Genomic DNA, 18333 nt, shown 5'->3' on the forward strand with positions numbered 1-18333 from the left:
TGCAGGGATATATTGCAGCAGCAAGAGCTTAACACTAAAAAGCAAAACAATGTCTAGAGTATCTACCCAAAGGCAGGCAAGAAGGTCATACTCAGCTTCATAGATTGTATACTGCTTTATAAAACAACTGTTTGTAAGGCTGTAAATGTTAATGAAAACTGTTTTAAAAGACTCAGAATGCTGCACATCAGCTGTTTATATTGTGTATCATACTGTCTCTGAATTCAACAAAGAGTTTACAAACTTACATGAACAAGCTCGCTAGCAAAATGCTCCACTTTTTTTGCCTGCTAATAGAACCCAATCTGCCACATTCATTTAAAACTGGGAAATTATGAAAGAATTACTAGCTGGAATATTCTAGGTTGACAGTTACCATAATTTCACGATGACATGAAGATTTTTGTATTTGTAAATTGAAGTTTCTAATCATATTTGAGAACCTTTAGACTATGACCTGAATACAACTGATGCAAAAGCATCTGTTTGAATTTGCAAATGCCCTGGTGCCCTCAAATCTCTGAAAGTTAACTGTTCTGCTGATTGCAAAGGGATGTTACTTCCTAACTGAATTTCACCACTATATCTGCATCACTTCATGTGGTGTGCTGCACAAAACGATGCTGCAGCTGGTGCCAAGGTCGGTTGTAGCTTCCAGTATGCTTTCCTTGATGATGGCAGGAGATCAGCCACCCTCTAGGAAGGAAACCTCCTGCTGCTGGCCCTGCCTTGTTGAAAGAGAAGGATTTAGTACCACAACCACCAACAAAGGGTGATATTTGCCAGGAAGCTCTTTCTGCATTGCACATGTGAAAACATCTAGATACAATATGTTTGTTATTTGCTTGTAATTTTCAAGACAAAGCATTGGCCCATAGTACCACTCATAAAATGGTGCTTGCGTCCTGCACACTTAAGTAGCTGTGGCAGGACTTTGAGAGCTTCCAGAAGAGACGTATTTATTAAGTCAGCCTGCCAGTTTGTCCTTCCACTTTTTAAAAGCATTTTCCTTCACAACCTGTATATCCCTTCCAACCCATTTTAATTCTTCAGGGGCATACTCCGTACCTTTCATAGAGGGCTAACAGCTGAAAATTCCTTTTCTCTCAATATGAGTATGTATCTAAAATGTTTAAATGTCATAAACCAAAGATTTTCAACCATCAACCAATATTCAAATTCATCATTGTGAAATTACTTCAGTTTAAAGTAATTAAAAAAACAAAACAAAAATAAAAACCCTGATGAGGGCTAGCAGTAAGGGATTAATGAGCAGAAGTGGAAACTGAAATGCATATAAACCAGTGATTTATGTTTGACTATGTTTTCTATGGTTGTATATAAATTATCTATTAAGAGTATGCTGCTGATCCATTTCAGAGCCTGCAGAAGTGGTTTATTTGCACAGAAATTAAAATCACAGAATGGCCAGGGTTGGAAGGGACCTCTGGGCCCCTGCTAAAGCAGGTTCTCCTAGAGCAGGTTGCAGAGAGTTACGTCCAGGTGGGGTTTGATTGTCTCCAGAAAAGGGACTCCACAGCCTCTCCTTGGCAGCCTGTCCAGCGCTCTGTCACCCTCAAAGTAAAGAAGTTTTTCCTCATATTCAGATGGAACTTCCTGTGTCACAGTTTGTGCCCGTTGCCCCTTGTCCTATTGCTTGGCACTACTGAAAAGAGCCTGGCCCTGTCCTCTTGATGCTCACCCTTAAGATATTTGTATATATTGATAAGATAACGTGAGGGTTGGAAGAAAAAATGGGTGTAACTTCTATATACTTGACCCTATGTAGCACTGAGGCTTGCACCTGAAAAAGGTAACTAGAAAGTACTCCTATTCCCATAGTTCAGATGCAGCATTAGGTCTTCAGTGTGCAAAAATATTATATTAGTATTATAATATGAAATGTATAGATACAAATGAAAAACAAGAAGTACAAGTTTTACAAAATATTATTCTGAATCAATGTATATACATTACACGCGGTTTTTATATGGCACATACATCTCTAAGTTTACTCACAACAGGTCAAGCAATGGCTTTCTGTGTTATGCTTGTGTTTTGAATTGTGAGTCATTCTTGCACCTGTATTATATTATTATTCTGGATTAAAGAAGAAATTAGGTACAGAATCTTGTTCAACAAAACTATACTAGATACAGTGCCTGTCTAATTTAGATTTTTCCAAAAGGCTAGGTCAGAGTGGGATTATTTAGAAATTTACCAGACCAAGGCTGAAGACTTGCCAAGGGTAACAAAGGCTACAGTGAATCATGAGAATGTTCTTTAAATTTACATGATGTGCTTATGGCTTTTTTTAAAAAAAGAAAAAATTATACATATCAATTTGTTCTTTCTAGTCTCGTGGTGCTTGTATTGCAAATAAGGACGGGTGCTGGAAGTGGAAAATATTTTGTATTTGACTGGTTTCTTTAAACAAAAATTCCTTTTCAAAATGAAGGTTATACAACTTGTGTGATTTTGAAAAACAGAGATGAAGAGTTGAAGACAGTTTGGTCCCTGAGTAAATATCTGGAAAACTACTAAAACCTGTGCAATTGTTCCCACAGCCACCTTTCCCCACCACTATCGACAGACATTTATTTCTGAGCTGTAGGCACAAGCCACCACCAGTACAGCATAATCCTTAAATTGGCTCATCATCATTCCAGTTCAGGCCAGGTCTTTGATTAAAGGGCTCTTCCTGTTATATAAACATTGAAATTTATGGACCTACTTATGCTCTACGTCATGTACATCAAAAATTTTTCAGTCAGTGTAGAAACCCTGTGACAATGATGCGTTACCATGATACATAACCTTTTCATAACAAAGTGGGACATTTAGTTGGTCTGTTGTTTGCAAGAAGTGGCTGACTCTCCATTTCCTTGAGTTTCTGTCCACTTTGCGGTGTCAGTAATGCTGGTGCAGAGAGGTGATGAACAGCTCCTTTCAGCTGATGAAAGTTGTTAATATAGCTGGCAATCAGAAGAGTGATCTCCAGAATCTGTAACAGGAAATACAAAACTCTTTGAAAAACACAGTGATGTGTTTTGACTGCTGAAAAAATAGCTAACTTTTTAGCAAGTGACAATCACCATCAACTGGAAAAGTACTTGTACTTTATCAAACAAATTAATTATGGGGAGAGAAGAGATGCTTAATAGAGATTTTTTCTATTGCTCCTTGCAAATAATGTCATCTTTTTCCCATCTGTATGCTAGATACTTTGTCTTCCACAGTCTTCAATGATTCAAACAGATGGCTTCTTTCACTTGGATATTTTGAAGTCAGAAAGAGGATGCTCTTAGAAAAAGCTTTTATGATGTGTTCCCTCAGTTTTGCTAGAAAATATCTACTGCTCAGAGAACTAAAGACACAGCGTAGATAAAAGGAATAAAGACTTCTGGGAGCTTTTTACCGTAGCTTCTCTTTACAATCCACACAACCTTGCCTAAAAGGGCCCAAACTGAAGGAAACTCGAACAGATCTATTTTACTATACTTATTTGTATGAAGAGTCATGTTTTGACCCAGACTTCTATGTGGAATTCTGTATTCTGTTTCATAAATTGTTCTGACTACAATTTGCTTTTTTAAAAAATATAGTCAATCTTACCAGTGAAGGAGAGAATCTAAACTTAAAAAGCATGAACAGTTTCTTTACCAAAGGTAAAAATATCCTAGGATTTTTAAGTGACTGATCCTTCAGATCTTGTGTTCTGCAATTCCACTGTATCTTCTTAAAAATTACCTCTGGTGCTGATCAAGAAAATAGACTAGTTTTTAGGTACTGCATATAATTCCTGTCCTTAATAGCCTTCTTTGTTTTCCTATGAAAAATTTGGAATGTTATAGACAGGGACATGAAAAGAAAAGGAACATATCAGTATTGTCACTGCTAGCTCTTATATTACTAATTGTTGCGCTCTCTAAAACCATCTGGCAAAAGTCAATAATCTGAGAATGTTAGGAATAAAGAAGGTGTTTCATCTTTCACATCTGTTAAAGATTAACCACTAGAAAAAGTTGAAAAGTAGCAGATGGTAGGAAGCTGTTTCAGGTAATATACTAACCTTTGGTTTTGTCATGGCAAAAAGGTGTTTTTCAGTTGATTTGTCCTTTGTCTGAGCATTGTTAACAACCAACATAAAATCATCTTGATAGCCTCCGAAAGTCATCAGACTCTTATATGTATATGTAACCGTTAACCGCTAAACAAAGGAAACCAAAAAACCCAAACGCAAAGCTATAAGCAAGACAATGCAGGAATTACGACAGATAAGACAAATACTTCTTTAAAAATACAATTGCACATGTGATTTTTCAAAATTTTCAAAATGTTGTTATCCTCTTACGAATCTTGAATTTAATTGTAAATTTTGAGATAGCTTCGTTCAGACCTGCACTAGGAGGAACTTCCATTGCAGATGATAACTCTTACAGGTTTGACCTCTGTTTCTATTCAAAATTAATTAGATCAAAGATATTAGAAGCAGGTTTCAACTCAAGTGTGTAATTCACTTTACACAAGTCTTGACTGACTTTTAGAGCAGCTGATCTTAGGAATTCCATATGAAATCAAAGCAGTCTCTAAATAAATTAAATGGCAGAGTATAAGGCATCTAAAGGACTTTAACTCCAGGACTTCTTTTTGTGCAGTCATATAGTTTGCATACACACAAATGAAATTAAACTCTGTTCTCTTTTTTTCACATCTAGATGAAGCATAAATGCTCTTGAAGGCTCCTCTGCTTTCCATGCCTCAGCTCTTACTGCTCAGTGTTCAACACCACACTAGTGGCCTTTGAGTCTATGATTAGCATTTAATTTATCGTTACGACTCATACTAATTTGCTGCAGATGTTCACATTTAAAATTCATCGCAAGACAGTATTTGTACAATGTGACTTAAACTCCTTTGGTTACTAAAGCTCTTTTTGCCCTTATTTTGAAATAGTTTTTCTCTACCCCTTGCAACATCATTTATGATACCCCTGATCCTTCCTGCAGAAATTCAGCATATTCCCTGGAATATTCCCTGGGGCATTTCTTGAATGGCAAGTAAGGCCTGCTGATGTTGTAAACAGGCAGTGCTCTGCAGAAATGCCACAGCGAGCTCTACGAGTAGATGCTGTTATAGAGTTTTCTGCAGTCAAATGCAAGCTCATTTTTCCTGTTCTCTCCTGTTTCATGAACAGAGCTGCTGTTTGCTCTCCTCATATTCTTTGTTTTATTATTTCTTTAACTGCAAAGAAATGTAATGAAAAGGCCCGTATCAGTACAATTATAAAGTTGAGATTTTAATTTTCTGATATTCAATATTAGCACTTGCTAATAGCGCCATGCCATTCTGCTTCTTTGCAGGATATAAATTAAAGCAGGGATCTTCTCAAGGACTGCTTTTTTACACTGATTACCATGAGTCGTTTTCTGTGAAAACTTTTATTGCAAATCAAAGAAAAATCAGAGCCTAAAATGACATAATTAAATAACACTGGGTTATATTACCTACTATTAAACAAAAATAATACAATGAAAATAACAATCTTTTAAAGTAACTGCTCTTTGCAGAGTGTATGTATTATGAATAATAATGGAAAATGAAGTCTCCAAGAAAAGAAAATTAATGTTATTGTAAGAACTGTAACTGTGGATCTCCTGACATCTGAATGATTAAAACACTAACATTTCATTAAAAGATATAAAACCTGTATCTGATAAACAAAAATAAATTCTGTGCAAAGAATTCATTAATTATTTCTATTATTAGTACTACGATATTGATGATAACATTAAAGCATTTTGAAAGGCTTGAATTTTTGCTTTATAAGAAAGACTAGATAACTCAGCATGGAAGGCTAATGCCATCTTTTATGTACTACGGTAGTGAATCTCTCCATATACTCAGTATTAAAATCTACTTTGACCAAAACTAAAAAAGAAATTTCACTTACCATAGAGCTGTAATCTAGAATGCTTATGCCATCTTCATGTACAGCAAACCATATGAAGGACTTCTCAACTGAGGATGTTACTAGAGGCTGCAAGGAGAAATGTTCTTCAATTACTACTTCAAAATGAGGCAATATGTAAATAATTATTAATTCCCAGCTATTATAGAGCTCTCTCCATCCACAGATGTTACTGACATTTACACTGGGAGGGAACTGAAGTAAAGGAATTGAAGCAGCTGCCCAGTGCCAGTGCCAGAAAGGTGAACTCTTATCTAATACTCTTGAAGCCTCCCCTGGTGCTTAGTCCAATAAAATATATACTCTGATTAATAAAATTAAAAAATCAGGTGTTTTAAAGTTTGTTCACTAGCACGTATGTCTACATATGCAAAGAACAGAGTGCTGATAAGCAATTTTATATATATATATATATATATATATATACACACACTGGGATTACCTAATAAAATATAAGGGATCAGGTGACAGTTCTGTTTAACATAGCTGTTATTTGAATCAAGAGAATTAAGATACTAGTGGTTTAACAGAAATTGAGAGAGGCCAGCACAGAAGGGAGTGCTCTAAGTACCCTTAACAACATGTAGTGTTTCTGCAAGGTTCAGCTTCCATAGCTGGTTAATGATGCCTTTTCAATATTCTACTAGTTATCAGGGAAAAAAAAGTCTGAAACAAAAAGGCTATCTCAAACTCAGATATAAGAAAATGAAAAGATACCATCTAAATTAATAATGTAAAACAAGTAGTACATGTATTGGAAACTTACTATTATGGTATACTTAGTACCATGGTTATTACATTTTACCAGTATACGGCTTAAGTTAATAATTTGACAAGAGATTCAACCAGAAAATGTATAGCACACTTGTCTTCAACAAAAAGGTACTACTGTTTTCAAAATCACATTTATATTGAAAAAAACCCACCACTCAAACTCATTAAAGTTTCTTACTTTTGCTGCAAACAATTTAGCACCAAAGAAAGACCATTTCCTGGCTACAGTGAGATAAATGCGCACACAGTCTGCAGCACTGTGCCCTCGGAGAGCCATCCATCTTGTAGACAATCGCTGACAAAGCTGTCTGTTGAAATGAAATATGTGATTTAGTTATTGAAAGGAATTTAAATTCTTACCCATAGTGAGTTTAATGTGCAAAAAAGAATCCATTTGTTAAAATCATAATTTAATACAACTATCATTTATACAGTATTAAATAAACCTCAAACATCATTTAGTATGTTTATGCACATGAAAATTACAAACTACCTTACAATTTCTGCAACATTATGATTAAATATTGATACAGCAGTTGCAGCATAAAGGGAAAAAGTCTAGGACAGCTTTTAATGTGTTTCTACAGATAATCAATCTACCTTTATCAGTACTCAACAGCTATACCAGTTGTCATTCCAAAAATCCATCCAGCTTAGCACATATCTTTACCTGTAGCTAGTAATAGATGTGCAAGATACGGCTTAATGCTACTCTTTTTTAGTGTATCTAGGCACTGTTACCAAAAAGGGTGCTTCTGATGCATGATGCATTCACACTGCTTCTTTTCTTTTTTTGGCACCATGGTGAGTTGGTTCAATAAAACGATCCTATGGAAAACTAATCCTCCAAAAAACCCACCCCGGAATACCTTTTTAGCACATTCACCTGCAGGAATGACTCACCCAGCAGCCACAAGATTATTAGACACAGCCCAAGAAAAGGGAGAGGGAATCTGTGGTAAAGGGAGACCTTGCACTTGCAGCTTACTCTTTCTGGAAGTTTATGAAGTCAAACTGCACCCTTAGCAAAAGAATACACACAAGGGGGTATAGAGTGATTCTTTTCCCTCCACAGACTTCCAGCTCTGGCCATTGGTAGTTTAGGGATTACCTGAACAGTTCAACAGATGTTTGACTTATCCTCCATGAGTTAGTCTATTCTAGGACTTCTTATACTTTGTCCTTTGAAATTAATTGCCTAACTATTTGTTGTGCATATACTTTTGAATGAATACTGTTAACTTCTGCATATGTAATAATGTTACTTTGTGCATACAATAGCTTTAAACTTTCTCAAACCTGTAGTGAAGAATGAGGAAAACATTTCTATGATGTTTACTGGACTTCAAAATTGCTGTCTCATTGGCTTTGGATAATTTATTACACTATTCTGCTCTTTCTCATGTTAGTAGGTGTTGATTGAAATCACTTGCAGGTTATCCATTTTATATTAACTGATACCTTACTAGCAAGTCCACTAAGTCAACATATTGCCAATTTGACTGGCTGCAAGAGATTGCACCTATGAAGAGCAAACATTCAGATCAGATCCCTGTGTCCTTTACTTTCAGTAGTTCTTTTAGTCTGTGCACAGACTTAATTTAGATTTGCTGAATAAGAAAAATAAGAATCTCAAAATTGCTGGGTTTTGTAACACTATGTAGTAACTTGTACAGCTTTTGCTGGAATGCATGCTTATTGGTGGTCCTCTGTTTAGAAATACACAGAGGAAATGGGTTCTTCAATTTAGTAAGAAAATACGTTTCAAACACAGGTTTAGGCAAATATGGCATAACAGTAAGTTGTACCTAATGACACTTTAAAACTTCCTCATGTCACTCCTAGATTTTTAGAGTATGAATCAGAATATACATCTCACCTTAACTGTTCCTCTGAACAACCATGCCTGTACCTCTTAGGGTAAAATCTCTCCAAAACTTGTTTTAAAGTTTGATTGGACTTGGACTGGGAAGTGACTTGCCCTGCTGGAGTTGAAAAAGGCCGTTCAAAATCTCCAATCTCTACCTGAGGGGAAAATCATGAAGAACATTTTGTGTTACTCCAGAGCAATTTTCCAGCTGGATGTTAGGAGCTGTCTTCTTCTCTTTCTTATGAAGTATAAAATGAAAAAGTTTGTCAATTAATGTATATTTTTCACAGATAGAAAAGTCATGCGAGTAATTTTATTTTTCTTATTTTATATTTACCATAAAAGAGGATAAATATCAAGTATAAATTGTACAAATATAATACTTACTAGTTCTGTTCTGAGACTGCTAGATCGCCAGCTGACACAAACCAGTTTAGATTTATTGATAACACCATCAAACAACTTTCTCAATAACCTTCCCTTGAGCCTTTAATTTTTTAAAAATAAAACAGATCTTATGAAGACCATGTCTAGAAAAGGAGTCTTAGGCTTTCATTAAGCAGCAGTTATTTTGGTGTGTTAACTTGCAGAAATCATATAAGGAACTGTGAAGAAATGGTACTTGATTACATAGTATTTCGTCGAAGAGGGCCTGACTGCATAGGAGGTAAAGCAAATTTTGTCTGTACTGGTGCCAACAGCAGCGTACACTGTAAAGCATAGTCACTGAAGTACAGAGTTAGCCTTACACAAAGATTCCAGCCCAGTGTATTTCCTGCACTATCATGCGTAAAACGTGGAGGTCACTTGACTGTCAAGCAATCCTGGACCAGTTTCTTTATTCAAGTTTTTCATCTGTAAAACTGCTGTGTGAGTCCTTAATGCACAAGGATTACCTGAGCTAAAAGAGCTGTCAATTCCATTGCTAGTTCTTTGTTTACAGGGAAAAGTCCATTGACTATTTGATCATTTGTCTGATATACTAGCAGCAGCTTCTCTCTGTCTGTCTCCCCATGGACTTGAACTGAAAAATAAAGCCTACAGAAAAGACAGAAAGTTATTAAATAAAGAAGATAGGGAAATGCATTAGCCCTGAGGATTAGCAGTATCTGCTCCGAATGTGACAAGTTTATGTCAGCATCAAAACACATTACCAGAGCAACACTTGTACTTGAACCAGTGGGCAAATATTTAATTTCAGTCTTCTGAGTTCAGTGTTGCCCTTTTTTTGGGGGGGTGGGGGGTAGGTGGGGGGGCAGCCCTGCTGTCCTCTTAAGAACTAGGAAAAATAAACTATATTTAAAAACCCCCAAATTATCCAGTTACACCCATTTACTTTTTTTGTTGCAAGCTTTGAGTCAGGCAATATTTTTCAGATTAAGAAACTGCAAAACTAAAATAAAAATATCTTGGGACACGGCAGAGATGTTATATTTGCTAAACAAACCTGTTTTTGTAAATAAGGCGGACAGTCCTTGTGCCTTCACATTTCCCAGGGTGTTGTTCTTTGGAGGCTTGCTCCCATTTTGAAATTATGTCACAAATCTAGAAGGAAAGCAATACAAAACTGACTTTGTCATGTATTCCTCTTTGAAAACACCTCTGAATAGAAATTGTCAACTTAAAATATCTTTTACCTATTACATATCAGAAACATAAATAGCTTGAATTTTTAAAGCTACTGGAAGATAACTTTACTTGCATTTCTTAGTTGGAGCATTTAATAATTAACATTTTCACTGTTTGTTTATCCTGCAACACACATACCACCTTTGGAAATGATCCATAACATGCTTATACGGAAAGGCCAGGTATTTGATTTAGTAGCAGCCAATGAATGTGTAATTACAGAGTGAGTTGTTACATAATTAATCAAATGCCTTTGATAACTGCCTTCTCTTTCTATTGGATGCTGGAGTTTTTCAGGCCCTTTCTAGTAACTGCTATGAAGTTTGCATGAAGTTTATTCACAACAAGTGGGGTAGGTGGGCAGATGGGGAGGAGGTAGAACAGAGGTCCCCGGAGCCCTGCTGGGCTGCATGTCGCTGTTCCTTCATAAAAGAGCCCTCCTGGAAGCAGTAATGTGAACAGCTTCTACAGTTACATTTACCTTTACATTGCAATGTTACCATTTTTAAACATTTTGCTTTCCATACGGTAAATATTCTGGTAAAGGGAGAGAGCTGATCATGATGACCCTATTTGTTTGTCACTAAGGCCTGGTTGTACCAGAACTTGTAACTCAAAGTGCAGCTGTCAACACTGGCCAAAAGTTGCAAAAGACTACTTGGTAGAAGCACAAAAATTTGATTATTCATTAGTTGCTAAAAGGCTTTAAAAATATATATTTTACTGAAGAATGATTATATTGCATTTTGCCACTCTTTACTGCAAAGAATTTAATTCTAGCAATAGAGGGAATTAAACTTCAGAACAATGATAAACCAAACACTGGAAATTTCCTGAACTGAGCCCTAATTATTCTGTGTTTAGATATTTTTTTCTTCCCCAGGATCTCCACCCCAGTGTCAATGACTTTTTGGACCTCATATGGTCATATTTTGGAGCTATACCAGAAATGTTAACTGAAATCTCTAAATGCATGTTGGACTCCAATGGCTTTTTACTTTTAAGGAACTGTGAATAGTAACAGCATACTTTTTCTTTTTTAACCCAGCTGTTACTTCTCTAAATAATATCAGTCTCCTAAACAAAGCTTTTAAATATAGTTCACTGAATGAATTTGAGCAGTTGAAAAAGTGATTTTTTTTTCAGATCTTTCCTTTTATGTTATGAAGAAAAAACCCTAAAGACAGTTTTTAGCCTGAAAAATGTTTTCCTTTACATTGTCTGAAGAGAGCTGTGTATAATGAAGATACATTGTTGTTTTACATGCAAGACTCATTCAAGGCTTTTGTTTACCTTGATATTTCCTTGAAGACAGTGCTCTATATCCTTGCCAGAGGGATCATCAGAAAATAGTGCAAATCCTGACTGAGCTGGTTTCCTCATTCCTGTATCCTGATTCAGGGTGTTGAGAAATTCCTCCACTGTGGTAGAGGCATCAAACCCAACAACCTAAAAAAGCAGCCAAAATGTATTTTGCTTTGAAACTTATAAACAGCCCCCCTTAAATCTAAATTTTTGAAAAATAATACCTCTAGAATAACAGTGAGAATGTAAGACCCATTATATCCTCTGTGAATAACTTATCACTGTTGGAAATTATTTTCTACAGAGGGTCTGGAGAAGATTCAAGACTTCCACATAGGAAGTCAATTTCATGGAGTTTTTCTCTATCCAAAAAATGATTAACTTCCCAGCAGATTGTACCTTATTGCATTTTGTTTATAAAATCAAAATCACTACCAAAATGCTTTCCAATGTACTATTTTTATTTTCTTTACAGTGGTTTCTTTGCACTTGCTGCACTTGAATTTCTGCTACAGAATTTATGCAACAGAAAGCAGTCTAGTATCTGAGCTTTTTGTGACAAATACTACTTGAAAAATGCAAAGTATAACTACCCACACTTTCCAATATTGTAGTGAAACAAGTGAGATCAATTAATCCTTTTTCATCACGTGCAACTTCAGATGGATATTAGATGGCAGATCTACATTGGCAGATCTGAAATATTTTACCAATGTTCCTCTGTTAGTACTACATAGGTCAGTAATATATAAAATCTTGTAAGTTTTACTTCACCAAATCTGAATTTGTGTCTGTTGTTACTAGTATTACAGCCTTTTAGCAAGAGATGGCAAATGTCTTTTCTACAGGTATTAGTTGCTGATATTCACTTAAATCTGTTTTGAGGGTGTTCTGTATTTGACATGATGAAGATGTTTTACCCTTTTGGTAAAGAAATGACTTGAAAATGAATCTTGGACTTCTGTTTTGGGTTTCTCACTGGTTGGCATTAAAAAAAAATCTGCTTAATCTAGCTTCATAGATGAATACAAAAGTTTTCAATACCACTATAATTGCTTAATTGCTGATCCCACTGAAGTAATTTACATATTCAATTGTAATTTTCATAGCATTTGGAAGTATACATTTTTCAACAATGAGCAGCTGGGCAGTTGTTCCTTTTTTTTGTTAAAACTGAATTTTGAAACCTTTTAGGATGGTTTAAATACATGTTTTTCCTGTTTTACTGGGCAAGAAGTAAACAATTAAGAAGCTCGGGGGGGGGGGGGGGGCACGGGTGGAAGGAGAGAAGGAGAGTTATTCTGTGACCTGAAATGAAAAGTGTATTCGATATAGCTTTGATTTCATATAAAAATGTGCTTTCTGTCTAGGAATACTGTGAATTATTAAAAACTTGTTTTTTTTCAGTCAGCTCTCACAGTTAGAAACACAAACCAGGTTGTGAAGCCCATGGAAAGTTTCCTACAGGCTTTGACTGATGAAGTCCCAAAAGAGTTAAGAATGAAGCTGTGTTTGTTCTGTAAGGAATATGGTTATCCTTCATGACTGATAATGGGAGCTACAGCTGTGCTTCCAGGCTTTCACTGAGATATTTAACTTTCAAGATGCCTGATGAAAGGAAGTGGAATTTAATACCTTTCCCTTTTCTTCAGTCTAATTCGTTCATTTGATGGTCAAGTTAAATAAGAAACAGAACTTTAGTATTTCTGACTTTTAAAGAAGCTTCAGGGGTTTTTTTCTTTCTTTTAAAGATTTTTCCCAAAACCTTTACTCTTTGTTGATCAAATCAGATCACAAGGACCTTGTGCCTGCCATTGAGAGCACTGACACAGGATGAAACTTGAACCATGTTTACCTTAACACTTACAAATTCTGTTTCTAATATCCTACTTCATGTGTATGCTAATAGCAAGGGGTTGGGACACCTCACATTTCATGGTCTGCTTGTTACCTGATATATGCCGTTCATGAAATGAACTGGAATACTAAAGGGCAGCGAATGGTGGTAGGGGTTTCTTAGAAGAGTGGAAAGGATTTCCATTCTGGAAGGTCTGGCTTCTCTGTCTCCGTTCTGCTGGGTACGCTCTACACATCGCTGACAATATATTGCATATTTCCCAAATTCTGTCCTGTGACAAAAAAAGAAATAAAACAATTCTTGGGGACTGATTGAAATGATAGTAAACTGTGAGTAAATCTCTCTGGGGATGCCAGATAGGAGGAGCACTCAGATTTCACTCTGAGATTTCCAACACATTTTTCCATGTGGAATTATAAAGAGAATTAGTCTACTGAGACCAACAGAATAGTGCCGAAGATGAACATGGCTCAGAGTGTTCTGTGTAACTGCCATATTTTGGTTTTCACAGTTTTGCAACATACAGAGCTTCACTGCAGAGTATTTTTCAAAGCAAAGGATAAAAGTTATGCATAGAAGTAACATACTACATTTTAGTAGCACTGGAGCACAATTCTACTCAAATTTATTTTATAATATATGTCAAAAGACCTGAAATATTAAATGAAGGATTGAAAATACGGTACTTCAGAAAGACTAGTCAGCTAGCTGGGTAATAATATTCAGGCACACCTGGAATCTGCATTCTTCTTTAAATGAAGTTTAAGAAGCCAAAGGAATGGGTGCTGGGGCAGAAAGAGTCCAACGCAGAGAGCCAAGAGCTGCAAGCCCTGGACAAAGGGAAGACATTCACTGGTTTAAACATATTACAAAATAAAACTTCCTGCTCTGGCTGCTGGCCAGCGGTACAGCTTAACTGTGCCAGGTCAAATAACAGACCGCTGTAAATGGGAATAAAAAAACAAAACACACAGAAAAAGCTGAGTAAATAAGCACGTCACCTCATTGGAAGGCAAAAATGCCCTCTTTCTATTTACTTGTGTACAGTAAGTTTCCTTCAGGGCTGGAAATGGGAAAGCAGATCAGTTTGTATAAAAAGCAGTTAATATATAGGAAAATACTAAGGCTGCAAGGCCAAGCACTAAGAAGTGAGGAAAAGCCTGTGCAATTTTAATTCAGCTCTCCTGTTACATATATTATGAAGCAACCCATAAGACATTTTTCTACAAAGTAGACCGTAACTATTGAAAAACAATTATTCCGTATTTTGGTATATTTTCATTGCTCAGTATGTATCCATTAGGCTTCACTTTATACAGACTGCTCTGTACTCCGGATATACTTACTAACATTGCAACTACTTTTCTCACAATTGTATCAGTGCATCACATTGTAATATAAAAAATGGGGTTTCTCTGTCATGATTTATCTGATTTGCCTGGTATTAAACACAAATTTGACAGCACAGACAGAGACATTCCCTTTCATCAAATACCTGTACTCTGATAGAGGATAGCATCAGCTCTGTTACAAGGAAGACACTGCAGTAGAAGCAGGGGTGGGAGTTAGGACTTCAAAAAATTAGCGTGAGGCTGCAAACATTTTACAGACTGTTTTAACTCTTAAAAATCGTGCCAGTGGATTATGATGGCAACAATTTATTTATCTGTATCAAAGAGAAGGCCTTGGTAGTGGTACAAAAAGTACCAAATACGCATTATGGTTAGTTTAAATACCATCACCATATGTAACTTCAGTGTGTGCTGACTGACATGAATGTGCTATGTCTGTTGTAAAAGCTTTGAGGATGTTTTAGCCATGCACACATACGAGCCATATCTCAGGTAAGGGCTGTTTCTGGATAATAGGTGCATCTGCTAGTCATGTTCTGCTTGCTGTGGCAAGAGAAAAATGTGCCTATTTACAAAGGCCTTAATATGGTAATTTCCTTTCTAATTTTCTGATCCATCTCCTAGTTCTGTAACTATTGCTCCATCATAAGCCTAAGTGTTCTACTTAATTCTACTCAATTATATCAAAATACTCTATAAGTATTGGCTCTCCTTTCAATTTTAGTTCATATAAGTGTTACGTATTTGGATACCAATGAATAGCTGGCAGTGGACAAAGTGAAGAATTTTAGGTATGTATTTACAACCTAGCATGCAAGGTACATGCAGAACAGTATGATATACAAGAGGAGTTTCCACAACATGGCACTACAGCTTTCCTTCACACTTATGCTACAGAGATATCTGCCACGTGGTTTAGCCCACCAAGCTTCCTGATGCAGCAACTCCCTTAGGAGAGGTGCAGTAAAAAAGAATTGGGTTCCATACATCTTGTCTTACTCAACACTTAACTTGAAGATAAACCATTGTATGTCCAGCCTTTAAAACCAGCACAGGAAAAGATATACTCTTATCACCAGATTCACATACTTTGAAGGAGGATAGCATCAGCTTCATTTCAGGAAGACACAGCAATAATAAGATGTTCAGGGTTTTATTTGATTTTAAGTAAGCAGATGCTACAGAAGAGCAAAGCCCCTTTGCCGTTCTAAACACTCTGTGTAGTTCCTTCACTGCCGTTGAAATAGGTACCATTAAAATAAATACTGGGTTACCTGTACTGGTCCTGCTTGGTTTTGTGGATGTCGACGTCTAGTCTGTTTAATAAGCTGACAACAGATCTCATTTTGAAGTTCAGGATGTGTGAGGCAGATCTGCAAAGCACTTTGGGCCAAAGATACATGGTAATCAATGGCAGGAGAGTCAACTGCAGCATTTATAAACAACTGGCAGGTCTAGATGCAAAATAATAAGCAAGTGAGTTTACACACAAAAAGCCCCAACAGATCTTTCAGACGTTCTGTATAACAAAACGTCTAAATGCTGTAACTGAAGCCACAATTAAGTCAGTTTACCAGTAGACTAAGGAAACCCTACTGGCCCTGCAAAAAATAGTGAAAGGGGCCCCAATGGATGAAAAGCTATACAGAGAGACTTATGATAAAAATACCTCTTAAAAAACAGGCTTTTCATTCTGTATCCAGTGGAGTGAGCTCTAGCAGGAATTGCAGCAGTTGTAGTGGTAGGCAGGTTTAAGGACATGCTGAACATAGCTTACCCCTCTACAGGACTTTAAAATGCAAAACGTACAATTCTCAGTGACAGCCAGTGTAAAGTAATTGTGCAAGTAGTGAGCACAACAAGGCAGAATACACACAGGTAAGAAAACCATAACTTGGACCCATTTGTTTTACATCTTGGCTTTCACTGGTATTTTAACTGTAAGTCTAACCTTTCCTATCCCCAGTACTGTCTTAAGAAAGCTAGGTGTTAAACATTTGTTGTGCTGTATTAGAAGAAAACTTATGCATCACTCATTGGCTTTACTCTGTAAAATAGCTGATGAATTTTCAACGTATTTTAGCAAAGTAGAAGAAATGGATGGAAGCCGAGTCTATTTCTAATCTATATGAAAATATGTGGATGCACAGGACTAATTTTTATCAGCAATGGAATAACTGAAACATGACTCGGTCTGTTTCTAAATCAATTCCCGACCTGACTTTTAAACTGATTTACACAAAGTTTCAATAAAGGTCATACAAGTAATCTCTTATTTATTTATTTTAGGCAAGTGTCTGTGATTTGAATTAGGTCTGAAACATATTTCAGAAAGTGATTTCCAAATAGATATAAATGTATTTTTATCAGAGTACATTCCCTTTTAAATGTTCATGCTGCAGGATTGCAGAAAATAAGATGGATATACTCCTTTAAAGTCCTTCAAACATTTCAAAAAAACAAGCTGGAAATTTTGTCTACAAGTGGCTGCGACTGAACACAGGGCGCTTGTCTTGATTCCCTTCCAGATCTGAACCATTACATCAGAATTCTCCAGAAAGCTGATGCTTCAGGGAATTTGGTCTTTAGACTTGTCTATGTTTTGTGGAGAAAGTTCATTTATCCAAGCTCCGTGCTTTCCAACTTGCAATTTACTTCACCATTTACAAAAAAAGGAACAGCAAGATTGGATTTTGTCTCTGAAACAGACTGTATAGCCTGGCTATTACTTACTGTTCAGGAGTAGTTTTACCTGGGTGAGGGCACGAGAGAGGAGAAAGAAGGTTAATGGCATTGCAGTGTACTGCTTGCCATAGATATCAACCATCTATCTGGCCTTTAACTGGGAAAGATAGAAGGTCTTACTGGCATACAAAAATTCCCAAGAAACTAGCTGCAGCACAGCAGTTATGAACCATTATGTGTCTCTCATAAAGCCTTTTCACTGAAGGTGTATGAAAATCTTTAAAAGTGAATTAAAAAAACCTGTTGTGAAATACTTTCAATAATTCTACTCTGCAATATTTTCTCTATTTATATTATTAGAATACCTAATCAGTCTTTTAAGAATAGCTACTTCATATGAAAAAAAGATTTTATTAAAAAGATATAATCTCTGCCTTCTATCTCAATTTGAAATAATCTGTGACTTGGTTAAACTTAAAAATTTGCTTCATTTTTTTCCCCAATTTTTAATATGTATTCTAGCTGATTCAAATATATCTACAACAAAACTTTTGCCTACCATTTGTTCTTCCTAAAATCCAATTGAAAAAATAGTATTTGGATACAGTTCTCTGAAGACAAAGATCCATCCATGCTGTTAGGTTGTCTGGGACTTAAGAACTGCAGGATAAAATTATTCTCATCCATGATGGCTGTGGATTTTTCTACTAACTTGCACTTTATCAAATCTCAGTAGAAAGCCCAAAAGTTGAAGCCTGAACTGCTCCCTCACAACTAAAAGCAATCTCTTTACATCGGAAGTGCTAGTCTTCGGTGAGATAATACAGGAATATTCTGCTACTGTCCATTCATTACCTCTGCTAAAGGCAAGAATAAACTTAATTTTTCT

The 18333-nt window shown here is 36.1% G+C and overlaps 1 protein-coding gene across 3 annotated transcripts in view; it reads right to left on the minus strand.

Moving 5' to 3' along the window:
• Positions 1–1933: 1933 nt before the first annotated feature.
• PLEKHH2 (pleckstrin homology, MyTH4 and FERM domain containing H2) overlaps positions 1934–18333 on the minus strand; it is a 57596-nt gene continuing 41196 nt past the window's right edge. For all 3 annotated transcript variants that reach the window (XM_080408578.1, XM_080408580.1, XM_080408579.1), the window contains 11 exons: positions 16034–16213; positions 14140–14237; positions 13501–13678; positions 11538–11693; positions 10063–10160; positions 9512–9653; positions 8625–8770; positions 6924–7053; positions 5954–6040; positions 4073–4210; positions 1934–3004 (listed from right to left, as the gene is read on the minus strand). In XM_080408578.1, coding sequence (XP_080264704.1) covers positions 2822–3004; positions 4073–4210; positions 5954–6040; positions 6924–7053; positions 8625–8770; positions 9512–9653; positions 10063–10160; positions 11538–11693; positions 13501–13678; positions 14140–14237; positions 16034–16213 — 1536 coding nt within the window. In that variant the 3' untranslated portion in view covers positions 1934–2821. The remainder of the gene's footprint in view (positions 3005–4072; positions 4211–5953; positions 6041–6923; positions 7054–8624; positions 8771–9511; positions 9654–10062; positions 10161–11537; positions 11694–13500; positions 13679–14139; positions 14238–16033; positions 16214–18333) is intronic.

Source organism: Falco punctatus (assembly GCF_963210335.1).
Source record: "Falco punctatus genome assembly, chromosome: 12".
NCBI classification, from domain to species: domain Eukaryota; kingdom Metazoa; phylum Chordata; class Aves; order Falconiformes; family Falconidae; genus Falco; species Falco punctatus.